Source organism: Arachis stenosperma, chromosome 6 (assembly GCF_014773155.1).
Source record: "Arachis stenosperma cultivar V10309 chromosome 6, arast.V10309.gnm1.PFL2, whole genome shotgun sequence".
Lineage (NCBI taxonomy): Eukaryota > Viridiplantae > Streptophyta > Magnoliopsida > Fabales > Fabaceae > Arachis > Arachis stenosperma.
The window spans coordinates 139,456,581-139,484,289 of record NC_080382.1 but is presented as its reverse complement, the minus strand read 5'-3'; the positions used below and the strand labels follow the sequence as shown (position 1 = coordinate 139,484,289).

Genomic DNA, 27,709 nt, shown 5'->3' with positions numbered 1-27,709 from the left:
AATATTCTTTATCCAAAAGTAGATGTGGATTTGATACCACTAAAATTTAAGGATAAAGAAAAGAGTGTTTAAATTTAAAATATACATTATATTATTCCAAAAATAAAAGTGATAGAATTAGTGTAAAACATAATAAGTGTTAAAAACTTAAAATATTCTCCCACTATCTCTTAACGAAATGAATAGTATTGAAATTGGGAACGAATTCTTACATGTAAAAATTTTGCAAAACATTGTTATATGTTAATTTAATAATTTTTATCGTTGATCATGAAATTATGTAGGAACAGATATGTAAATAAACCACAAAAATATTTAACCAATGATACCAAATAAAATTTTGCATAACTTTTACATAAAATATCAAGAATTTAATTTTAATATATTAATAATATAAAATATTTTATATGATCATTCAATTATATTTATTTTTTATATGATTATTTACATAATTAATATAAAAAAATAAATTATTTTATAAAATACATCAAAATTAAATTCAAATATCAATAATGTCCTAAATTTATTATTTATTATATAATGGCAAACGTGTTGTATGAGTTGAGGACTTGAGGTAGAAATAGTAAACACCACTTTCTATTTCATTTCCCATCTTCTCAATTCCCACTCCTTTCAAATGAGATGGGAAAAACTTGAAAGCAAATTAAATACGTCTAAATTGGGGTTTTATATTGTTTATTTATGGTCAATTCAGATATAGTCAATTTAATGTGAAATTGATAACTGAGAACTATTAGATGATTTGATTAATTTGACTAAATTTTCATCTAATGATTCTCGGTTATCAACTTCATGTGAAATTGATAACTGAGAACCATTAGATAATTTGACTAATTTGACTAAATTTTAATCTAATTAATTTTACGTGAAGTCGACTGCACTTGAGTTTTTACGAGTTTTTACCTTTATTTAATGAGTAACACAACAGATATTTTTTTTTTTGGAGAATTATGCAATACAGTTGTAGGGTTTTAAAGAAAATAAAATATTAAATAGATCCTTAATAATATTTAATAATAAACTTAGTTATAAATCTTAAAAAAAAATTAAATAAATTTTTTAAAATTGAAATATTAAATTTAGAATTTTCTATCTTTTAACAAGCATTTTTAAAGCCAACTAATTATATTTCAAATGATATAATCTCTCTGTACTCACTTAATCGCGAATTCGTGTCTTACTCCTAAATTTAAAAAAAAAAATTTAAAATTTTCAAAGATTTACTTTGACACATTTTTCTGTTAATAAGTAATAACTCCCAAAAACTACACAGTGCTCATCCTTCCAGCTCATAGTTTGAATCCCTTCTTTCCTGTTCTCTTTCTTTCTTCATCTCAAGAATTTTTTTTTTTTTGAAAAAACTGAATTTCATCAATGGTTTTCAGGTATGAGATCAAGACTCATGAAACTAAGGTAAACCTTTTTGTCTTGGTCAATTTCCCTGGTCAACAATGTAATTTAGTACTACTTATCTTTTAAAAGCTTCTTTTCATAGTTTCCACCTTTTAATTTGATTTTTCCTTCTCAAAGTAAGAAAAATTCAGCTTAGAACATATCCTGTAGCATGTTCCTGGTAAGTGGTAAGAGTAGAACACATTTATGTTCTTTATTTTTTGAACCTTGTTATATAATAATCTCAGCATTATCATTGAATTTTATAGCTTCAACAAGAGAGTTATTTGTTAGACATTAGGTTTTTGGATAGAAGTCATAGGACAAGTTCATGGCAAAAAATTGGTCTCAATTCAATGTTATTATGGATACCTTCTTCTGTTTCTGTATCCTTCTACAGTGTGAGATTGTGTTTGCTAGTATTCAAAGGGTAGGAAAGGTATTTCCAGGTCTAGAAGGTTCTCAAATGAATTGGGTAGATAGGGATGGAAAGTTTCTTGTTTCCAACAATGGAGAATTCAACTTTGGGTTTGATCAAACCCAAAATGATACCACATTGTTTCTATTAGCAGTGGTCCACACTGCTAGTTCCAAGGTTGTTTGGTCCGCGAATAGAGCGGTTCCTGTTTCGAATTCTGATAAATTTGTGTTTGATGAGAAGGGTAATGCCTTTTTGGAGAAAGGGGGGAAAACTGTTTGGTCTAGTGACACAAGTGGAAAAGGGGTTTCTTCAATGGAATTGAAGGACACTGGGAATTTGGTTTTGATTGGGAGTAATGACAGTGAAGTGATTTGGCAGAGCTTCGATGATCCGACTGATACATTGCTTCCAATGCAGGAATTCCATAAGGGAATGAAACTTGTTAGTGAGCCTGATTCTAACAACTTTACCTATGTTCTTGAGATTGGATCATCCGGCGATGTCACTCTTTCGGCCGTGTTACAAACTCTGCAACCAATGCCATATTGGTCTATGCAGAGTGACAGCCGCAGAATCGTCAATAGAGGTGGCAATGAGGTGGCTTCGGCAACCATTGTTGCGAATGCTTGGAGGTTCTATGACAAGAATAAGTCATTGTTGTGGGAATTTGTTTTCAAAGATAATGATGCTGTGAATGATACTTGGACTGCAGTGTTGGGAAGTGATGGTATTATCACATTCTACAGTCTCCAAAATCAAGGATTGGATGGCGTCGCGCCAAGAAGAATTCCAGAATATTCTTGCAGCACACCGGAGCCTTGTGATACCTACAATTTATGCACCGGTGACAGAAAGTGCAGCTGTCCTTCTGTTCTAAGCTCTAGGCCTAATTGCAAACCGGGTTTTGCCTCTCCTTGTAACTCGAAAGGTGCAATTGAGCTAGTTAAGGCGGACGATGGACTAAACTACTTTGGGCTCGGGTTCCTTTCACCCTTTTCGAGAACTGATCTGATTGGTTGCAAGACTTCCTGCAGTGAAAATTGTTCATGCCTTGCTATGTTCTTCCAAGAAAGTTCAAGAAGTTGTTTTCTATTGGATTGGATCGGAAGCTTTGAGAAGTCTGATAAGGATACTGGTTTTGTCTCTTACATTAAGGTCTCTAGTGATGGTGGCACTGACAAAGGTGATGGTGGAAATGGTAATAAGCAAACCGTGATTGTTGTGATAATTGTGGTTTTAACATTGCTTGTTATTTCTGGTATGATCTTTCTAGGCCTGAGATACTACAAGAAAAGTGAACCTTCAGCCGAGACTCCCCAAGAGAATTCGGATGGTGACACTTTCTTGGAGAACTTAACTGGCATGCCAATTCGCTATGGCTACAACGATCTTGAAATCGCAACTAATAACTTCTCTGAGAAGCTTGGGCAAGGGGGTTTCGGCTCGGTTTACAAAGGAGTCCTACCAAATGGAACAGAACTAGCTGTGAAAAAGTTGGAAGGAATTGGCCAGGGGAAGAGAGAGTTCAGAGCTGAAGTTAGCATAATTGGTAGCATTCATCATCACCATCTGGTTCGGCTTAAAGGATTTTGTGCCGAAGGAACTCACCGGCTTCTTGCTTATGAGTACATGGCTAATGGCTCCTTGGATAAATGGATATTCAACAAAAACAATGCAGAATTTTCATTGGATTGGGACACAAGGTTCAATATAGCGCTTGGAACTGCGAAAGGACTCGCATACCTTCATGAGGATTGTGACTCAAAGATTGTTCATTGTGATATCAAACCAGAAAATGTGCTTCTAGATGAGAACTTCAATGCCAAAGTTTCAGATTTTGGTCTGGCTAAGCTCATGACGCGCGAACAAAGCCATGTTTTCACAACACTAAGGGGGACTCGAGGGTATCTCGCCCCAGAGTGGATAACAAACTACGCCATATCAGAGAAGAGTGATGTATACAGCTATGGTATGGTTTTGTTAGAGATAATTGGCGGCCGGAAAAACTATGATCCGGCCGAAAGCTCGGAGAAATCCTATTTCCCATATTTTACATTCAAGATGATGGAAGAAGGGAAACTAAGAGACATTGTTGATTCAGAATTGAAAGCATATGAAGATGATGAGAGGGTAGAGATTGCAATCAAAGTTGCATTGTGGTGCATACAAGAAGACATGAATCTAAGGCCTTCAATGAGCAAAGTTGTGCAAATGCTTGAAGGTCTTTGCACTGTTCCTAAGCCACCATCAAGATTTTCTCCATTAGGATCTAACATTCACTCAATTCCTTTTTCTATGTCAACTAGTGAGGCTGGAACTTCTTCATCAGCACCATCAGATACTAACACTGAAGCTTTTCTCCGTGGGGTTCAACTTTCAGGGCCAAGATAAGTAGATAACACTATAATTCTACCTTTTTTTTTGTTTCTCTCTTTTCATAACCTTTTTGTTTTTGAGGTGTTAAATGAAAAAGGTGTCAGTTGTAGACGTTTAGATAAGTAGTTACTTGTGCAGAGTTTGCACTTATTAAATTCTTGTAAAATTTTGCTATATACTCAAACTTTGTCTATACTTATACAGTATATAATAAAGATATAAAAAAGATTGATGCATAGTTTTTTTTTTAAATATTCTTTGTTATATATAATTTATATATAAAAAATTATTATTTTTAATATTTGAACTCCAAATTTTTTAATTAAATTATAAACAGTCATTTTAACTGATTTCACGTTTATTACTTTTAGACAGTTAATAAATAAATAAATGAGTAAATTAATGAGCACGACAAAGACTACTCATACACCAGTAAAAACAATGTCAATGGAACTAGGGGAGAGATAAAAAGAGTTAACCACCTATTGAGTCTCTGTGAAAGTAGAAAGATCGAACGTGATAATACTTAATTATGAATTTGTAGGTAAGTCTTTATTTAATTTTTAAAATTTTAATAATATTTATTTAATTTTTAAACTTTACAAATGTAATTTATAATTATTTTTGGACAAATTTTTTACGTATAGACATTATGTTGAATTCTTTAAAATAACGCGATTTTAGTTTTGACACTCAAATAGTCAAAAAATAATATCATAAATAATTTTTATTAAAAAAAATTCACGAGCCAAGTAATTTGGTGTTTTTTTTAAATTATTTGATTGCTACAACGTAAAACCAAAGCGATATCATTTTAAAAGTTTTAATATTGTATCTATTATCTATGTCAACACTCTACTAATGTTTGTATGTCAAAAATTATCTCAGAAACTAATATGAATTATATTTACAAAATTTGAAATATTAATTACAACTAAAATTTTGTAGACTAAATTAAAATTTGCTTAAAAATTTAAAGACTAAATTGAATATTAATTCAACATTAAATTATTGGAGTATTAGTAATCTATTATCTATTATATAAGCTATTATATCCATTATATAATCTATTATACAATACTAATTTTACAACGAAAATGTGTCACATGTCATTTTCTCATTATAATTAAAATTAAATATTTTTCTCTAAAATTAAAGAGTTCTCCTTCCTCTCATTTTCTCTATCTCTTTCGTTTCTAATTTCTTTACCACTTTATCTCTCTTATATATCATTATCAATAACTAATTATAATTTTGACAATCAAATGTACAACATGGCATTTTCTAATTACATTCAAATTAAATTAAAATTAAAATACACACACACAATCAAATGTACAACATGGCATTTTCTAATTACATTCAAATTAAATTAAAATTAAAATACACACACACACACATATATATATATATATATATATATATATATATATATTACTAACTAATTTAATACCAAAATGTGTCACATGACATTCTCTTATTAAAATTGAGACGAAACATTTCCTTCCAAAATTAATAAGTTCTCTTCCTATATTCTCTTATCTACCTCTCTTTCTTTTCTATTTATGTCTATTCTTCTCACTCTATATATAATTATAATTTATATTAGTAATATGATAAATCAAATGTGTCACTAGATAATTTTTTATTATAATTAAAATAATTTTTTAAAAATTAACAAATTTCCTCTCTTATTCTTGTTCTTTATGTTTCTCTCTCTTTTATCTCATTCTCTATTTTTCTCTACATTTTTATTCTATAAAAAATAAAATTAACAACATAATATAATTTAAATAAAAAATATTATTATTATTATAATATACATATTTTTTATTTAGGTTTAAAATTTTACTGCTTATCTTTCTAATCTATATTTTCACTTTTTCTTTCTTCTTCAAATATTTATTACATATCATTTAGACAGAATACTAATGTTATGAACTTATGATTAAAAGGATAAATTACTATAAAAAATCAGATGACTCCCAAAATTACTTAAATCCCCCAAAATGAAAATGAGTACATGAATGTTCCAAAATACATTTTTATATATATCGAATCTATTAAATTCGATTTATAGAAACTAGTATTAAATCGAAACTACTAGATTCGAATTGCATGCAAGTTGTGCATAGGCTATAAATAGAAACAATATTATTCGAGTTCTATATGCATGTAAATCGAAACAATAAGATTCGATTTCTATATGCACGTAAATCGAACCACTTGAAACTGCTAACCCACTTGAAATTCAGACACAACTCCTGTATTTTGTGTCTCTTTAGTACCGAACCCAACAGATACTTCTGGATCTCCTTGAAGTGACATGGCATCCAAGTCTAGAGCTGAAAAGTGTGGGGAGAACTGATTAGTACTAGAATTAGATGCTCTCCCACCACATATGGAGTTGGCCATGGTGTGTCATCATCACTGTCATCCGCTATTGTGGTGGGCTCTACATCATCATCATCATCGTGAAGTGCATTCTCAACCCTATCGGGTATTTCAACCTCTCTAAAGACCGGGACCATTACAGGAGAACCGGGCATCGCAAATGCTACCTCCCAACAGTCCAGTCTCCCTAAATCCGGCATCACCAATACGGTTTAGATTGAATACAAAGGAAGGAGAAGCAACTAAACCTGTCTCAGGTGCAATGACTGGCGCAACCGACGAGGCACCAACAGGCACGAAACTAGAGCAGGAAGGATGTCCTGAGGATTGAGGATTCCGATTCGAACATCCAGAACTAGATACCACATCTACAAGCTTAGCCAACAGTTTCGGAGTCCTCACCTCGAAAAACTGACGACGACAATTGTGCAGAACTTGCAAGTCTTTGTCACTGCCAATAACAAATGAATCATACTTCACATCATCATGTAACACGGATATGGAAATTTTATAGAACAACTTTTCACCCGTTTGATGCCAAGCAAACCTAGTTTCTAGAGTATAATATCCTTAAACGCAGCAAAACTTGTCGAATGTTTGAGAAAAATACTAAGCGGGTCCTTATCAGTAAGCTTAATACCTGATCGCATTTTTTTCTTAATGGACCCTCTATAGTGCACAAGAGTTACAAAACTCTCATCACTAACCATTGTGAATCTCACTATGGTAAAAATTTCACGTTGAGCTAGTATTTATAAATGCCAGTATTGTATAAATCGAATTAACTGCATTTGATTTACTCCCATAGTGTAAAAAATAATAATTCGAATCTATTGGATTCGAATTACCTTAATGATCACGTTTTTTTATAAATCGAACTCATTTGATTCGATTTACGTATATAAAGAAATCGAATTTTATTGTTTCGATTTACATGCATATAGAAATCGAATCATATTGTTTTGATTTATAGCTTATGCATAACTTGCATGCAATTCGAATCTAGTAGTTTAGATTTAATACGGATTTCCATAAATCGAATTTAATAGATTCGATTTATATAGAAATGTATCTTGGGATATTCAGGTAGCTATTTTTGTTTTGGAAGATCTAGGTAATTTTGGGAGCCATTTGCTTTATCATAGTAATTTATCCTAATTAAAAGTTAGAATTAAGATTCAATTATTTTTTTTAAAAAATAAATTTGAGTTTATTTTATAACTATCAATATAAATTTTGTTATGCTAATATCTAGTTACATTTTTATATACATAGAGAAAAAAATATTATTTTTAAATAGTAAAAATAAAATTAATTATTTTTATTTGTGCAACAAATTTAATATCTAATCATTTGTAAAAGTATACATGTTAAATTTTTTCAAATTTTAGATAATAAATATTAAAATTAATTATTAGTAAAAAATTAAGCACTTTCACATGAAAATAATAATTAAAAATTTTATTATTTGATTTTTTTATCTACAGAGACTCTAGTCTTCTTAGTCGACGAGACTTTTGTCTTTCTACGACTTTTTTTGTGTGACTTTTCTACGACCTTTTTATAAAAATAGTTTAATTCTATAAATTTTTTGTACTATAATCTATAATATCAAGATAAAATTAATATAATTTAAAAAAAAATTATATTTCTATAATATTATTACTAGTAAAAATACTAGTTTTGTAATCTAAATAACAGACCAAATATCTGGTACCTAAAAGATAACTTCAGTTTTGACAATTTTTTATAAAATATTGTCTCAAATTATCAATATCTGTTTTGCTATGATTGGTGAATTTATCAAATAAGACACAGGTTTGAATTACCATAATGCAGCATTATCCAACCCTCTCAATATGAATCATCCGTGAAATTAATAATAATATGAGTAGTTTCAACAAATGTCAAGTGACAATAATAAACCCCCTTTTTTGACATTACTTTTAAGGTGAATGCTACGGTGATAATGCTATTTTTTTTCCTCATGTGATGAAGTGAGTTGGCATATAACGGATGGCTACACGTTATGTTTTTTTTTTTGGAACTCTTCTATTTTTATAAAGGATGGGTTAGGTTTGGATTTAGATAAGGTTTTTACTCCATCTACAAATAATCTATACTAATCAATAAAATTAGAATTTTTTTTTTACCACACTAATTAATTATGGGAGATCAAACCCCTTTTTTGTTGGATTTTTATGATACTAGTTTAGATTTTAAGCAATAATCAAATTCAGATATTAATACCTAAAAGACAAAATCAACCCAAAAATAATAATAATAATAATAATAATAATAATAATAATAATAATAATAATAATAATAATAAAGTTTAATTATTTTATTAGTTCTTATAGTTTTATAAAATTTTTAATTAGGTCTCTATATTTTTTTCTTTTTAATTGAGTCCTTGTACGTACTAATTTTTTTTAATTAGATTTCTATACTTTTTTTTTTTATTTGGGTCCCTGCACTAATTTTTTTTAGGTAGATTCCTATAAAATTAAGTCAATTACTGTTAAAAAGGACCTAATTGAAAAAAAAAATAGTGCGAGAACCCAAATAAAAAAATATGAAAATTTAATTAAAAATTTTGTAAAACTATAGAACCAACAAAATAATCAAATCTAATAATAATATAAAGTAAACTTCAGTTTGAACAGACTATAGTTTTAGAGGTTTCACCTTTTTTTTTTTCTAAATTGAAATAAATCCAAAAAGTGAGATGTGTGAAGTTTTTCCGTGTGAAAATATTCATATTATCAATAATAATAATAATAATAATAATAATAATAATAATAATAATAATGATATTATTGTTTAATTTAGAATTTTTTATATATAATTATAATACATGTTTTATTTATCAATATATATAATTTAAAAAAAATTATATTTTTATATTTTATTATAGATCTTATTTATAGTGATAATGACATAAGTATGAATATATATCAAATATAAATAAAATAAGTCAAATTTTAATTAACTAAATTTCGTTTACAAATTAATATCAAGAATTTAAAATAAAATTAAAAAATACTTGATATGTATATTAATTAGACCATAAAACAACTAAAAAAATTAATATTTGTAATATAATTTATCTCATTTGTATTGTAAATAAGATAAATAATATTTTGTAAATTAATATATACTTCCTAAATTATATATATTTTCAAATAAAATTTTTATTATTTTTTAGTATTCTAGAACAGAAAACATTTAATTAATTTATTTAAAAATAATTTTTTAATAAATAAAATGTACAATTTATTTATTTAATAAAAAATTATTTAATTTGATATTCAATTTATCTTATTAACGTCACTTACGAAAAAAATTTACGCACATATATTCAAACGTATTTCATTTCATAATCAATATATAAAATTATTAACAAAAATTCTAAACAAGGAATCACCACAAAATTAAAACAACACAAACTGAGCTTCCAATACCAATACTCATACCATAGTTATAAAATTAAAAATAAAAAATTATAAAAGTTGTTAATTAAAATGAGTTAAGCACATGATTTAATGACAAAAAACAAAGACTTTTTTTAGATAAAAACACATAATTTTATCTAGGAATAGGTAGATATGGACTTAGGAAATGGATCTCTCCAATTTTTTTAACACTTGAAAAAATACAGTGTGATCTCCTACCGTTAACTTTATAAGTGGGACCAAAATTAAATATAAAAGAAAAAGCATTGAAGGGTAAGAAATCACAATTGACATCATTCAATTTTTTTTATTGGAGAGGATCCACTCCCTATGAACTTATGGAGCAATCTAAACCTAACTCCAAACCTGATTCATTTGATGCAATACTTCACTAATCTACAAAGAATGGCTAACATATCATTTCTACGGTATGCCAACAAATTTCATCACACGTTTTCTAATTCATTAACCAATAGTTTTAGGTTTGAGTTTTAAGAATGAAAAATATTCATTAGAAAACTCGTAGCTTTTATATAATTGAATTTCTGAAATAAGGTTCAGATATTAATGATTCACTAGGGAAAAAAAGGGGGTAAATTAAAATAGATATCTAAACTTATGCCCCCACGCACGTCCTAATAACTTGTTAATGTTAATATCAAATGAAATAATAATTGATATTATTATGATTTATCAATCAACGTAGGCTTTTGTCTTTTTGAGGCATTTGGTTGCTTGGATTAACATGCATGTCATTGTTTCCTTGGGACAAAGGAAAGCAATAGTGAGCTTATAAATTGAAGGTTCTAAAGACACCCACCACCCACTTCTTGCATATTCCTAGGTTATCTTCTCTGCTGCATCATCAAAGAAATCAATTCTCTCTCTCTCTCTCTTTTTTTCATTTTACAAAGGTATAAAATTTCACTGAATGATTGAATAAAAGTTGGTGCAGTAGATCGGATAACCCAAAAATAAATAAATAAATAAGAGATGAAAAATAAAATTATACTTTAAAAAGGAAGTAATAGAGTCTATGTTCTTTTTTGTAATTCCTGAAGAAGATATTTGGAAGTTTGGACCACATACATTTGTTGTGTATCTACATTCTTGTCTTCAAATTAAAAAAATAAATAAATTGGGAGACCCTAATCTCTTTTATAAAATCTCAGTTAATTCAAGTTAATTTAATCGAACTTTTGGTAAATAAATTAAGTATCGGTAATTTAACTGAAAACGAATAAAAAAAGGAAAAAAGGCCCTCAATTGTTCCTAATAAAGGTAGGTAAAGGACCAAAGATATATAGAGCAAGAGAAATTCAGATAAAATTGTTTGTAAACATTGATCACTATTTGTGATACAATAATTTCATTAATGAATACTAGACTTAGTGATTAAAACTTTTTTACTATTTGAATCATCATGGATTTGTTGCATTCTTTTTTTGGTGAAATTGATTATATTTCAATTGTTATTAATCTCTGTATCTAGTGCAAAATTTAGCAATAATGTATATATTAAGATGATTTTACTTGACACATGTTAATAGAGAAACCAATTCATAAAATCACCAAGGGTACTACTGTAAATTTGGATCTTCTAACAATATACATAAATATACAATATTTTATTCTATCATTTAACCAGAGCATCTAAAAGGGAAAAAAATTACTAAATAATATTCCATGAACGCCACAACAAAATCAATCTTTGTTTGATACGGTCCCAAGCCCTATCTTTATGGCATCCAACTTGGCAGAAAAGTATACATGTCTTGTCATGTTGGTGTTACAATCCATTAAGCAAATTAATTAGCAAATCAAGAAAATAATATTAGTGCTTAATTAAACTAAACTCTGTTTGACCCTACATGTGGCCCTATAATGTGCAATTCCTTTGGTAGAGTCTATATAAATAATGGCCTCTGGCCACATTATATTAACGCTTTAATCTCTTTATTTGTCACATGAAAAGAAAGCATGATTACATCAATTGATTATTAATAAGGCTAACTAGGAACAGCCTGCACAAAAAGGTGTTATTAAATTGAAAGGGGTCCAACACATACCAACTTTGTTTATCTTTAGAATTTTTTTTTTTTTTTGTATTAAACCAATTTAGTAGTTAATCCTTAAATATTTTTTATTCGATAAAAATGGTGAAACTCAAGTGCAGTCGATTTCACGTGAAATTGATATCTGAGAGCCATTAAGTGATTTAACTGATTTGACTAAATTTTCATCTAACGACTCTTAAATATCAACTTCACATAAAGTCGACCTCACCTGAATTTTCTCCCAAATAAATTATTTTAGTAATTAAGTTTAATTAAGTCAAATAACTTATTAACACAAAAACATTAATACAAAAAAGAGAAAATACATAAAAAATTTTAATTAAATTTCGTTACAAAAATAATTTGTCACTTAATATTTTTTCATCGAGTAAAGAATACTAATCTTTTTGTTAATTAAATAGATTTTAATTTAAATTTATTATATTTTATATCAATAATTTATATTTAAAATTTAATATTTAAAATTTAAAATTGAAAATTAAAGATATTTTATATTTTTATTTTTAATAGCAAATTAATTTTCAAAGAACATTATACTTTTTCTTTCTTTTTTCAAGCACATTAACATTAGCCAAACTGAATTTGTTCAAATAATTGTTTTTAGTATTTACTATCTGAATAGACGAATAATCATTTAAAAGAAAATTTTAAATGATGACCATATAAATTATTTTATATTATCGTCGGTGTAACAAGTAAACTTTAATTTATATATAAACAAAGTTAGAAAAGTTTTAGTCATTTTTAATCCACAAAATTTTCGTTTAATAACTAGATACCGCAAAATTATATTCAAATAGGCCTCTCCTAGTTGTTGCCTAAATTATATGCAAATGCTACATACAAAAGTCTTAATTAAAAGTGTAACAACTAACAACCAAGCATTATTCGATCTTTCATAAAGACAAATAGGCATAAGACTAAACCAGGTCCTCATCAGTCATCAACCATAATCATATCCATGCAAATACATCCATATTAGAAACTAATTAATTATCCTTTTAGAGTAATTAATTTGGTGCTATATAATCATTTGTTCATTACCGGTCATGTTAATTTTTCAATGTTCCTTTTTTTTTTATTTTATATAATTTCTCAAGTTGCACATGCTAACTACTATTATATTCCAAACTACCTGATATGAGCTCTTACCCACTGAGCTAGAGACGGGTTTGCCACATCAATCAATAAAATAAGGAAAAATATAGGTGAACAATGAAAATATTAAACAATGTAAACAATAGATATATCGGATGTTCATTTTACTAGTGTACGGATGGTTATTTTAATATTAAAATTTAGAGGGTTAATTTGGAGGTGTAGTGTGTTTTTATTTGATTGGTGGTTGTTCATATTGTTCAACAAAGTCATTGTCCCCCTAGCATTCCCCATAAAATAATAACACAACCTTTTTTTTTTTTAGTTTGGGATGTTCTAAAATATTGTTATTAATGTATCAAAAAAATATACAAAACATTGATTTTTATAAGGTAGCATTTGAAAAAAAGATAGAGATTAAAAGATTGAGACGGAGAGAAATTGATAGATAAAAATTGAAATAAGTTTTATTATTATATTTAGTATAAAGTGAGAGATAAAAATTAAAATAAAAATAAAATTTTAATTTAATTTTCATAAAAAATAAAATTAGAATTAATTAATTAAGATATAAATATTTTGAGTATAAAATATTATTAAAATTTCAATTTTTTGTGTTTCTACTTTTTAAAAATATTGAAATATTAAAATTAGCTTTTTGTATCTCTACTTTTTAAAAATACTAAAATATTAAAATTTTGAAAATAGAGTCAACAAATATGACATTAAAATATCAAACTCCCAATTTCTATTTCAATCTCTTAATTTTTATCTCAAAACAAATAAACCCTGCCTGCCTAAGTGACTCACATGCATGTGGATGAAGATAAAATTAAACAAAATATATTGCAAAATAGAAATATTTTTCCTATTTCTATCCATTTCATTTTCCAAAGAAGTTAATGTTCTAATATTGTACTTTATTTCCAGTTTAGCGTTTGTATTGTTTAAGGAAAAAAATCTCTAAAATTAAAGTCAAATAACGAATTTAATCAGTTTTTAGTTTTTTATTATCAGTATAACAAAAAATTATAAATACTAACTTTATTATAATTAAAAATAATCAAATCTTTTAAAATAAAATAATAAAAGAATTTAATTTTAAAAAATTAACATATTCATTCAATCTTATTCTTTTATTTGAATCACACAATTAATATAATATATAATTATTTTTACTGATGTATATATAAAATTATTTTATAATACATTAAAATTAAAAATTATAATATTAAATATATATTTTATATCATTATTTAATTTTATTTTTTAATTATTAATATAAAAAATATTTTTATTAATATTTATAAAATTATTTTGTATACGCATCAAAATTAAAATTATATTTTTTCGTGATAATTAATTAATTATGCATAAACATAATATGCTGGCGTAATTTTGATATCTGTGATGGCCAGTTGAAAATCACGTGGTACGTGGGTGGCACAGTAGTAGGAAGTTAAGTAACCGTGCCTGCTCATTTCCGTGGAAACCGTAAAGACATGTTTTCTTTTCCACCGTTAACTGCACTCTTCACTCTTCACTCTTCACTTCGTGCCTCTCTCTCTTTCTTCTCTGACTTCACAGAAAAAAATAAAAAAATAAATAAAAAATAAAGAAAGCGACTTCACTCGTTATTGGATTTGAAAACCGCTCCTCTCTCTCTTTCTCTCTCTCCCTCTCTCTCTCTCTTGCAATCTTTCTTCTTCACCTCTTTTTTTTTTTTTTTCAATAATAATAAAAATAATTATACAATAAAAATATTATCAATATTAAAAAAAAGAAATAAAAAAATAAATTAGATAAATCGACGAGCAACAACTACAGTTTCAGTGTTACGGATCTTGATGCTGTAATAGTAGTGTGTGTTTGTGGTGGATCTTCTGATCGTGATCCTCTGCTTCTTCTTCTTCTTCTTCACCATTTCTAATTCTGCGTTTTTCTTTCTCTTAGATCTCTCTCTCTCTACTATCAATCTATCAATGGTGTTCTCTATCCAATCTTTCATGGCATTTTGACTATCCTTTTTACCAGGTAAACCTATCTTGACTCCGTTGAATTTCACTCGCTTACTGTCAGAAACTGATCGAATGTTCTTTTTTCTTTTAATTTTGAAAACCGTCAACTTAAATGAGATTAGTATTTTTTGTGCCGATTTGTTTTGTTATTATTATGACTAAGATTATGATTATGATGGTGATGATGACGATGACGAATATGCGGTCACAAAAATGGGGATTGGGGTTATTATTTGATTGATTATTTTGTTTTTTTGTTTGTTTGTGTATTTAGGCATTGGATTTATTTGCAGTTGTAGTCATCAATCGTGTATTGTTCATGTTTGGCTTAGTAGTAACAAGTGCCTTTTCTAATTGGTTGATGAAGCAAATGCAGCATAAGTGTGTCAATTTGGATGTTTCAATTTCAATTGTATCAGCACTTTCAATTATTTGAGGTCTGGTTTTGTTTCATCTATTCTGATAGGAATGAATTTTCACTCTTCCGAACTTTTCTTTGTGCATTAGGTAAACAAGCGAGCATTACTTATGAGACTATACAAACAAAATATTAAACATTATTGATGAATCTCCATCCCATGGAAATGAATTGTTTGTATATATTTTTCAGTGATAAATGATTTTGAATTTGTACGTTTCCCACTTGGGAAAGAATAAAAAATGCAACACTTTTGAATTATGATGACTGTGTTGCTTTATTCAATTTGACTGGTAAGTAACTTTTGAAACAACCTTACAGGTCTTCTATTTTATCATCTCAGTCCTAGTTCCTTCGAGTGGGTAAGTGGACATTTCAGAGTATACCCTTTATTTAAATTTGCAATGTGGATAAGGAAAAGGAAGAACTTTTGTGAGAAAATAACACTGGCACTGGTGATGATAAATTTGTTTACTATAACATTCTTGTATTTCTAAGCGGCTATTCATTGTTTTTGTGAAAATTGTAGCTTTGTGCGAGTGATGGATCCAAATAACCTTTCACCTGATGATGGGGTAGAAAAGGTCCACCAAAATGGTGCTTTTGAGGAACCTGAAAAACAAGAGAATGGCATCGCTTTGAATGATGTAGACCACAGTGTCACCCAAAATACAGAAGCTGCGTCTCCAACTGAAAATTCCAACCAGCATGATAGCATTACAACTGATGACTCATCTACGAGAGAAAATGAAGAATCTAATGACTACATGAGAGGAAATAATGTTACCAATTCAAAGGTGAGAACTGAGAAGTTTTTGTTTTACTGGAGTTGGTTTCATTAGTTAGCTATATTATTCAGATCTCATGTGTGTGCTCAATTCTAGGAAGAGGAATCGAAAGCCAAAGACCAAACACAGCAATCAAAAGCACGGAAGGCTCCTGTGAAGAATAACAATACCAAAGCACCAAGTTCCAGAGGTGTACATTCTAGTTCAGTGAGAAGGGGAAAAGATGGAAAAGCTGAAGAGACCACATCTGCTGTTTCAAATGGTGCTTCAGCTCGTCCACGACAGCCTGCTAAAACCAGGTCATTTAATGATCGGCAGAATCAATCGTCCAAGGTAAACACTGGTTAAATTTGTTTGCTTTCCAAAATGTTTACTTGGGAACTCAGATAACCATTCATGCTTTACATACCTTCTTTCTTTTTTCCTTTTCTATTCTGTCTATTTAAATGCATCACTGATGATTTTGTGTTTTGTGTATCTTAGCACTCTTCAAAATCCGAAGCAGCATCTTCTGAGATACCAACGTCCGTAATGTTTTCATTTATTTGTGAATGTTTCATCATATGAAACTCACATAGAATTGATTATTGTAATTAGCTGACTGGTGGACTATAATATACTGGATACAGGGAGAATACAAAAACAAAATCAGTGAAAAAGGGACCCTCTGAGAAAGCTCACGGAGAAACAGAATCTTCAGTGTATCCTTTTAAAAAGTGGGTTTATATATTATTGTTCCGCATAAGTGAAAAGAGGAATGTGATGCTGTGTTATCGTGGTTTATCTTTAATCTATTCTGAAATAGCGGTGCAGAAGATGACAAACCACGTAGGGTGGGGACACTTCCGAACTATGGATTCAGTTTCAAGTGTGGTGAGCGAGCTGAGAGAAGAAAAGAGGTAAATATATGTTAGCACTTACTTTGGATTTTTTTTTACTATTATTATTTTCCCAAATAAGGTTGTAGCCTTGTAGCTAATAAACAAAATGGTATTTTGGAGGGCAGTTTTACACCAAACTTGAGGAAAAGATTCATCAAAAGGAGGTGGAGAAGAGTAACATGCAAGCAAAATCCAAGGTGAGAATATTTGACATCTGACGTTAAATCTAGATTGTGGAGTTTGCCATTTAATCATGCCAATCTTTAACTTCTTTGTAGGAGACTCAAGAAGCCGAGATTAAGATGCTTAGGAAGAGTCTAACATTTAAAGCAACTCCAATGCCAAGTTTCTACCAGGAGCCTCCTCCTCCTAAGGTGGAGCTCAAGAAGGTAATCTCTCTCTCTCTCTCTTGAATGTGTATGGTCCTCTGCATGATTCATGCTTCTGCAGTAGGCACTAATTAGTTGCAGAAGATTTTTTGTTCATCTGAAGCTATATTTTATGTATGTATTCTATATCTGTGCTGCTATGTGAATGAAAGGGTGCACGGAACCAAGCTATTTTGCTGATGGAAGCTTTCTTCCTACTGTATCCACTTCTAGACATCATTTTCTGTCACTTTGTTGTATAAGTTTCTCTGATGTTCTTAAGTATCCTGTGATCACAAAATGGTTGATAGGTAAAATAAAAGGTTAGCTATTTATGTCATATGTATGAGAGTTGAGATGCATACTTCTTATATTGATGTTCATTATGATGTCAATTTCATTTGGCAGATCTCAAAGCATTCTCAAAACTAAACTAGAATTACCAATTCAGATATTACTCTTCATATCAGTTAACTGCTTTCTTCAATATCCATGGGGAACCTCTAGATTTGGATCGTGATACAGTATGCTGTGACACTGCCATTCAATGAAATTATTCTGTTTTTAATAATTTTTGTTTAATATAGTGGTGGCTGGGTCACACTTTAGGTTGATGTAGCTACATAATTAGATTTATTTCTAAAACTTTTATATATTGGCAAAATGCATTCAAATTAAATCCTTGGGTGAATTATCTGATTGAGTGCAGCTATATAATTTTAAATTCTTCTGGATCATTGATATTCTCTTTTATTCTTGTTGTGTAATGTTTTGTCTTATCAATCAGAAAATTTAATATTATAATAATTTGAACATTATTGACGTAGATACCAACTACAAGGGCAAAATCCCCCAAGCTTGGTCGTAAAAAGGGCTCAACAAATCCAGACTCAGATGGAAATACTAGCAGCAGTTCTCAACAGGGTCGGTTAAGTCTGGACGAGAAGGCATCTCAGGGTAAATTGACTAAAGAAACTGTTCCAGTTGAGCAAAAGAAACCGCCAAGGAAATCTCTTCCTACTCGACTAGCTTCTGAAAGGATACGATCTTCCAATTCAACAGCTGCAACAACTAAATCTAAGGTGGTGAAGGGCGATAAGACCTTGCCTAGTGCAACAAAAAAAGATACCAACTCATCTAGTGCTACTGCCGGAGAGGAGAAAGTTAAGGTGGCTACAAAAAATGAAGAGAATACTACTTCAATCAGTGGGAACATTGAAGCTCTACCTCCTAGGGCAGTCCCTTCTGACGATCCAGATGAAGCAGAACTTCAGGTAAATGGTGATATAGAAGTTGAAGAGAACCCTCAGCTCATGCAAAAACCGATCACAGCTGAGCATTAAGCGAAACAGCATATTACATGAGAAATGGATAGATTCATCTGGTGAATATCATAAAAGCATATAAACAAAGATTAATTGACAATGGAGGCTTGCAGATTTGCATTATGGTTTGTGTTGTCATTTTGTCCAAGCAGCACTTTTTTTTCTGTGTTTACTCTCTCAAGCTTGCTGGTTTGGTCCTTATGAAATTCTCCTTTCTTGCTTGCAGCAATGTATGTAGCTATTTTGTCAGGTTATAAATTGTAGTTGATCTTAATTTTGGGTATGCAGCACTTGTTCTGTTCAGTTGATATAGTTTGATGAAAACAAATTGAAGAAAAAGTTTGGCAGCTGATGATGGTACAAGTGAATTTTGTTCAGGGCTTGCTTTGTTAAAACAACTGACATTGTCAAAATGTACAAGATGTTTGTTTTTGTGGTCACCTTGTGCTAAATTATACGGATCAAATCTCTCTATTGGCTATTAGGTAAGACTAGATCGATTTTCAGCTCTAATTGTTACCCTTAGTTACTTGGTGTGTCTGGTTAGAGGGTGAAGTGGGAGAAAGGAAAAAGAGGACCGCCCCGGGCGGGGGGTGGGGGGGAGAGACTTTTAGGGTAATGTTCCTATGATCGTCTTCGTATAAAAGATGACATTGTGAACTGTTAGATGATTCAGTCAAACATATTAAACCATCTAATAATTTACAATGCCATCTTCATGTAAAGATAGGAGTATCACCAAATTTTTATTAGCAAGCTTTATATGTAAACTTATAGTTTATCTATGAAAATTGGTATGGAATTTTCAGGGTTATTGTTACTAGTTTTAGTGGTGTAATTAAACTATTTTTATAAATGAACTTAAATGACTTGTTACTCATTCTGCAAATTGTGATTGTGATGAATGTGGGTTTAGTTGGTATGGTGGAGTTTTTAAGCCTTCACTCTATTCTCATTTTATTGAAATGCTTATGCTCGTAATTTGAATCTTAAAATTATAAGAGAAACATCATTTCAGTAACCTGGAGTTTTACTTTTCTAAACTACATAAAATTCGGTGAAGAGTTAAGCAGCATAGAATTAATAACTTCTATTTTATGGACTATTGTTTGCAACAGAGTGCTATTTTGTGTATTTTAGAGGAGTCAAATCCACAAACTCCAATTCTCCGTTCAGTCCGTTGATATATTAGGACACAGAGAGACTTTTAATTTCTATGTGAGTGAATTACTAATTTGGTTCCTATCTATTTTTTCATAATGACAATGTGATCTCTTAAAATAAAAATATTCTATTTTGGTATTTGTTCTTTGTTTCTGTGACATAACGCATTGTAGGTGTTTTTCCGTTAAGTTTTGATGAGAAACGATGACATATTAGGTTACTTGGCTGAGCTATTAGAAATGAACATGGTCTAATTGTCTCTAAATTCAAATTGGTTAAGGGTCTATTTGTCCTTATTCTTTAAATAATATCTTTTTCAAATGATTTTTTATTCATTATATTATTTTTTTAATAAATTATTAAACATATGGTATAATAAATACAAACTAATTTAGTAAATTATTCAAATTTAAAAAATCATATATTATCAAACTAAATAAATAATTTTTAAATATATAAATAATAAACATTAAAATACAGATAATACATTAATACTAATAATAATCCTATGATATACTATTAGTATTATGATCTATGTAATTTTTACAATAAAATAGAAACTAATAAACATATTATTTGATACATAGTAAAATTTTTCTGAGTTATAACAAACTTAATTTTGATCTTTTTAAACTATATTAATAATTCTATTTGACATCTTTCAACTAAAATACACTATCAGCAGACTATTAATACGAAATGAAATAAAACATAATATATGTATAAATTATGGAGACTATTTATAAACTTAACAAATTCAAAGCATTAATAATATTATTAATCTATTAATAATATATATTATCATAAGATTAAATCAATAAAAATTTATCATTATAAGAATAATATAGATTAATTAAAATTTTGTGTAAATTAAAATTCAATTGCTTGTATATATAGTCATATATAATGATTTTAAGTAAAATATATATAAATTTAATTATTAGTTATACTATGCAAGTAATTAAATTTTAATATACGTAAAATTTTAATTAATTTATATTATTTTTATATTGATAAATCTTCATCGATCTATAATCTTAAAACAATATGTATTATTAATAGATTAATAATATTATTGATATCTTTGAGTTTGTTGAGTTTATAAATAGTGTCTATAATATATATTATAGACACTCAAAGATATCAAATGAAATTATTAATTTAGTTTAAAGAGATAAAAATTAAGTTTGCTATTACTCAAAAAAAATTTAGTATATATCAAATAATGTGTTCATTATTTTTTACTTTATTGTGAAAATGATCGATTTCATAATACTAATAATAAATCATCAGGTTATTATTATTAATAATAAATTATATTTAAAATTATTTATTTAGTTTCATAATAATTTTATTAATTAGTTTGTATTTATTATACCATATATTCAATAAATTTATTGAAAAAAATTAATATAATGGATAAAAAATAATTTAAAAAATTATTATTTAAAGAATAAAGACAAATAAATCTCTAACCAATTGAAATTTAGAAACAATTAGATTTCTATTCATTTATGATTATTCATGTTGATACATAAGGATCACCTCAGCAAGTATGATGTGACAACTCAATTATGTAACCAAACACGTTATCGTTTTTCGGTAGGACTTAACGAAAAAATACCTACAACATTATATCACAGAAATAAAAGATAGGAGTCAAAGTAAAATATTTTTATTTTAAGAAATTGCATTATTATTCTAAAAAATAGATAAAAAGATCGAATTGGTAGTTTACTCTTTCTATATTACAATATTAGCACACAAAATATAGTTTCATGTCTTCTTTTCCAATGACCTTGTAAAAAAAATGTCGTCTCATGAGAGCTTTTAAAAATAAAGAGCAACTTAATAAATCCATCAACACCAAAATCCTCTAATTAGTAACCATGGATCGCAATTATCCAAGCCGTCCATTGTAATATAGCAAAAGAATCAAGTCATTCCTTAGAAAGTTGGGCCTAATAAAATAACTCTCCAAGAGCCCAAATAGTGGATGGCCAATTGGCTATTGCCCATTGGTTAATTAATCATTGATAAAGATGGATACTAGGTCTGTTGATTAAAAACGAAAGATGGATCCTAGGTCCATTGACCAAAAATCAAGATTGATAATGCTGACATTAAAAGTGAATCAAAATATATAATACAAAAAAAAAAGTGAATCAAATTGCCCACGTCCAAAAACTAAATTGAATCACATTGCCAATAAACTGTACCTCAAATGACACATATCCCCTTCTCCAAATGAGAGGTCTTAACTTTGAGCCTCTCAAAAAAAAAAAGTCAAATTAGGTCGAATAAGAGTTAGGCTAAAAAAAATTGAATTCAGTTTACCACTTTGACTTATTAATAATTTTGTCCAATTGGCCAACTCACATAAAATTTATGAGTTGGTTTAAAATCCCGGGCGCTTTTTAATAATATGCGCATAATTGTATAAATTATAACTTAAATATTACTTTTATTAAAAAAATTTTTGTCAACTCTCCGAATGAGAGGTCTTTGAGCCTCTCCTAATGTAGCTTGACCGAAAAAAAAATCAAATTGGGTCGAATAAGAGTTAGATTAAAAAAAAATTGAATTCGATTTATGATTTAACTTATTAATAATTTTATCTAGTGGACAACTAACTTAAAATTTATGAATTGGTTCGAGCTCACAAATATTTTTTAATAATATACACATAATTATATAAATTACAACTTACATATTACTTTTATAAAAAAAAATTTCAGCATACAAATTCTTCATCTAATCCATTGTCATCCAATATTTAATCAACCAAAGAAAAAAAATGAAAAAAATAAAGTAATGCTTGTTTCTGTTTCTTTCTTTTTTTTTCACTTTTTCAAATATAAGAATAAATTTGGTTTTTGATCAATAATATATTTGAGTTGTTCCATGAAATGTTAGATTGCACGGAATATCAATGGGACAAAAAAAAATGCATACATTGACATAAAACCGATCGAAGATTTGAAACTTCATTATTTAATTTTTTTTGGTGACTAAATAGAAAGGAAAGAAAAAAAAGAGACAAAATCAAATTAATTGGCTAGGGCCATATCTAAATCTATTAGATGTTGAAACTCACTCCATGGTTGGCTCCAATTCGAGTGAATGTTCGCGCCAGAAGCAGCTGCTTTAGCCCTACAATCTGCAACACTATTTGCAGTCCTCTGAATTAAAAGAATAGAGACTCTCCAATTCCAATTCATAACCTCCTGTATATGCTTTGCCAAATCCCATTCCGGAATATCCTTACCAAGCATTCTTTGGTTTACCAAGAAAAGAGCTTCTAAACAGTCTGTTTGACAAATAACCTCACGAAATCCACTCTCCCAAGCAAGAAGTAAACCTCTCCAAATTGCATACAATTCAGCAAAAAGAACACTGCATACTTCGACTTTCCTAGTGCAACCTTTCAACCAACATCCATCAGGATTGCGAATGATACAACCAAAACCAGCATAGCCAAAAGGAGCAAACCAACTAGCATCACAATTCAATTTAACAAATGAATTGGAGGTGGAACCCAATGCAAACAAAGTGAAGGAGGAGACAAAGATTGATGCATAGCAAAAATAGTGTGAAACTCCCTTACTGAACTACGAATCAAACTCACCACTTTACTAGCACTCCATGAATCATCTATACTAAATAAGTCCTGATTCCTGCTTCTCCAAATCCACCAGATGGTCGAAAAGAAAAGAAAAACATCTCTACTCTTTGCACCTCTGTAGAGCCAATCATGTAAATTCGAGTTATCTGAATACATGCCTAAAAGGTTCCAGACCTCCTTGGCACTAGGGCACTCCCGAAGACAATGAAGAATGGATTCAGAACCATTCTGACATCGATGACAAGTGCTAGATAAAGCTAAACCATGACCCAAACGAAACTCTGCCGTAGGAATAGCATTATGAAAACTGAGTCAAATCAAGAACTTGTACTTCTCAGAAATATGTAGTCACCATACCCACAACCAATTATCATGCTCATTCCAGTCAAACTTTCTTTTGGCTAGCCAACTGTACCCACTCCTAACTGAGTAGAGTCTAGAAGATACCACACCCCACGACCAACCCGAACTCTCTCCAGCATTCAAATCTGGATTATAAGCATTCAAACGCTGTTTGACATCTTCTGGAATGATAGAGAAAATATCATGGAGATTTCATTGACCATCTTTCCAAACGTCTCTAATAGTTAAATCAGAGTCAGATATATGTACAAAAGGGACATCTTGAGCAATTGGGCCCTCAATACTCCAATTGTCAAACCAAAAGGATTGATCAAGTGACCCAACGCACCAAGAGAAGGCATCCTTAAGAGCACCAAAAGCCTTTGAGATACTCTTCCAAACATGAGAAGCATTGCAAGGGACATGGCCATCTAAAACTCCCTCATTCCTCAGATACTTCGCCCTCAATAGAGCAACCCAAGGCTTGTCCTGACAATGAAAAAGTTGCCAAACTAATTTACCAAGTAAAGATATATTAACACACGCAGGATCTCTAACACCCAGGCCACTAAATTTCTTTGGAGTGATCACGGTCCTCCAATTAACAAGAGAAAAACCTCTACCATCAACTTGACCCTTCCAAAGGAACTGTCTCATCATAGAAGACAATTTATCGCAAACCCAATTTGGAAAAAAAAGATACCTGCATATGATAGACAGGAATGGATACTGCAACAGAATTGATCAGGCAAAGTCTCCTTACTTTATTTAGAAGCCTTCCTTTCCAATTAGCTAATCTTCCCCTCACATTTTCAATCACCGAATGAAAAGAAGCCCTACTAGTACAGTAATGATTAAGGTTAACTCCAAGATATCTTCCTAAGTCCAAAGCAAAACGTATTGAAGAAACACTAGTAAAAATAACTCTTCTACGAGCAGTCACATTTTTAGAACAAAAAGCTTTAGACTTTTCAAGATTCACTTTCAAGCCAGATGCCTTACAAAAAATGTTAAGAGAATGCATGACCATTTGAACCTGACTCTTTGTAGCCTGACAAAAGAGTAAGAGATCATCTGCAAACATCAAATGAAAAAATTTTGGGCCACCCCTAGTGACAGAAACTGGTTTCCACATGCCCTCGACCACCTTATGAGATATATAGCAAGCAAATCTTTCCATACAAAGCACAAATAAGTAAGGAGACATTGGATCGCCCTGTCTAAGCCCCCTTCTAGGAGCAAAACTATCCAATCTATTCCCATTCCACATAATAGAAAGAGATGATGCACGGACACAATTCATAATCAAATTAACAGTGATGATAGGAAAACCAAAAGCAATGAGAGTACTCTCCAAAAACCTCCAATCCACCCTATCATAAGCTTTTTCAAGATCAATTTTAAAAGCAAGAGTACCTTTCTTGGATTTTGTGTGATTCATGAAATTCAGAATTTCTTGGGCCACAATAATATTATCAGGAGCACCACGACCCAGAATAAAACCTTCTTGTAAAGGACTAACAATATCTGGAAGAAAAGGCCGAAGTCGGTTAGTCAATACTTTGGTGATAATTTTATAAACAACATTACACAAGCTAATAGGCCTGAAATCCTTCATAAAGGTAGGGTTATCAATTTTAGGAATAAGCACAATCAGAGTTTTCATGATGCTAGGATTTAAGAACTCTCCCAAAAAAGCGCTCCAGACAATATTCTAAATCTCAATGTCTACTATCTTCCAATATTCTTTAAAAAAATAAACTTGAAAGCCATCTGGAACAGGAGCCTTAAAAGGGCTCATACTGAATACTGCTGACTTGACTTCCACAAAAGAGATAGGGTCAATTAACCTAGCACAAGCCTCAGTGCTTAGAGTGGGCATTGGAACATCCCCTAAACAATCAACCTCAACCTCTTCCGTTGTACCAAAGAGATTCTTGTAAAAAGAGAGGGCTTCTTCCTGGAGAATATCTGGATCAGTAGACCAAGACCCATCTCTAACATATAATCCATGTACTTTATTATGGTTTCTACGCACCAAAGTCTGAAAATGAAAGAATTTAGTGTTTCTATCCTCATACTTGGCCCACTGCTCTCTAAATTTCTGGTACCAAAAAAGTTCCTCTTGCAATAAAAGCCTATTGTAATCTTCCATCAGTTCAGTTTCTTTATAATTTTCAGAGATAACAACTTTATCACTTAATTTCAATAAATAAACAATGATAACTAGACCTAAAATGAATAAATTAAATAAAAAATAATTGGAAAATGAGGAGTAGTATAAATAAGGATAATAAATTTTATAGTGTTTATGAGCACTCTTTTTACTTATACATCTCCTTATCATGGATACTTAGCACAATTTTAATTTAATTTGTGGAAATCAATTTTTTCTATTTATAGTTAAAAAGATTTAAAATGATGGAAACATCTAAAAATATTTTTTTTTATCAACTATCTTATTTAGTGTGACAAGTCTTAAGGTAAAAGGAATAGGCCAAAATGCCAAACTTCACACTATAACCATTGGACAATGGGCTCCCTCCTCAAAATGGTTTTACACTATATAAAAGATCACAAATCACTTCTTTAAAGGAATTTTTTTTTCTAAAAACTTAAAGCTCAAAAATCTATCTTTTTCTCTCCTCAAATTTCTCTCATTATTTTTCATTTTATTCATCAACTTCACATGCAAAATTGGCATTTGGGTGTTTTACCAGAACATCGACAACAATTAATCAACTCTGTCTACTTAAAAAAAAAAAGTTCATTCATCATCTTGTGACATTAGTAGAGGTCTCAACACTTGTTCTTCACTTCTATTTTTTATCATTAATTCTTGTATTTGCTTATTTATCATTAATAAAAATATTTTTCTCATAAATTTATTTATCTCAAATCTCTCATCTTAACCATTTTTCACTTAATTTATTTTTCATAAATCTCACCTGAATTAATGTCACAACAACAACAATAATAGTTAATATATATTTTAAGAACACATGTTAATTATTATTAATAAAGTTTTGTTGATTATTCATTTTAATAAATATATTAAAAATTACTTTATATGTTTTTATAAAAAGTTTAATTCTTAAAAATTGTTAGCTGTTGAAATATTTTCTACTAGTTGAAATAATGATATGGTAAGTAATTTTAACCACATACGTATTACTATTATCTAAGATGATAACTAAAATTCTTTCACGACATAAATTTTCGTTGACTTTGGTTACCTTTTATTTTTTGTGGTGGCTCACATTTACCCTCTCTCCTACTACGCTTTTCTCATGTCATTTTCAACAAACACAATGCATTGAATCTAACTTTCCAAGTAATTTGCGTAGAAGCTGCTGCTGCCTTCTTAATTTCATCACCAAATTCTCTTAATCCGGTTCAAATCCATCCCACTCTTACATAATACAAATCTTATCTTATAGGTTTATCTAATCTAATCTTAAAAAGCCGTATTAAAATTAGGATTTAACTAACTTATGCGTTAAAAATACATTTTAAATATATAATAATAAATTTTTTATGTATTT

At 29.5% G+C, this 27,709-nt stretch overlaps 2 protein-coding genes across 6 annotated transcripts; both read left to right on the top strand.

Moving 5' to 3' along the window:
* The first annotated feature begins 1,318 nt into the window (after positions 1–1,318).
* LOC130933278 (G-type lectin S-receptor-like serine/threonine-protein kinase SD2-5) lies at positions 1,319–4,396 on the top strand. Of its 4 annotated transcripts, none has more exons than XM_057862854.1 (2): positions 1,319–1,434; positions 2,252–4,396. In XM_057862854.1, the coding sequence occupies exons 1-2, from the start codon at positions 1,396–1,398 to the stop codon at positions 4,223–4,225; spliced, it is 2,013 nt and encodes a 670-aa protein (XP_057718837.1). In that variant the 5' UTR covers positions 1,319–1,395; the 3' UTR covers positions 4,226–4,396. The 4 variants fall into 4 exon arrangements, with proteins under 4 accessions (XP_057718837.1, XP_057718836.1, XP_057718835.1 ...); XM_057862853.1 differs by having other exon boundaries at positions 1,321–1,434; positions 2,075–4,396; XM_057862852.1 differs by having other exon boundaries at positions 1,322–3,017; positions 3,108–4,396.
* Positions 4,397–14,999: 10,603 nt separating this feature from the next.
* Positions 15,000–19,473, top strand: LOC130935564 (protein WVD2-like 5). 2 transcript variants are annotated; one of them, XM_057865362.1, is made up of 10 exons: positions 15,001–15,269; positions 15,993–16,033; positions 16,201–16,468; positions 16,556–16,792; positions 16,943–16,983; positions 17,089–17,160; positions 17,265–17,358; positions 17,466–17,537; positions 17,619–17,729; positions 18,536–19,473. In XM_057865362.1, the coding sequence occupies exons 3-10, from the start codon at positions 16,214–16,216 to the stop codon at positions 19,049–19,051; spliced, it is 1,398 nt and encodes a 465-aa protein (XP_057721345.1). In that variant the 5' UTR covers positions 15,001–15,269; positions 15,993–16,033; positions 16,201–16,213; the 3' UTR covers positions 19,052–19,473. The 2 variants fall into 2 exon arrangements, with proteins under 2 accessions (XP_057721346.1, XP_057721345.1); XM_057865363.1 differs by lacking the exon at positions 15,993–16,033 and having other exon boundaries at positions 15,000–15,269.
* Positions 19,474–27,709: the final 8,236 nt, after the last annotated feature.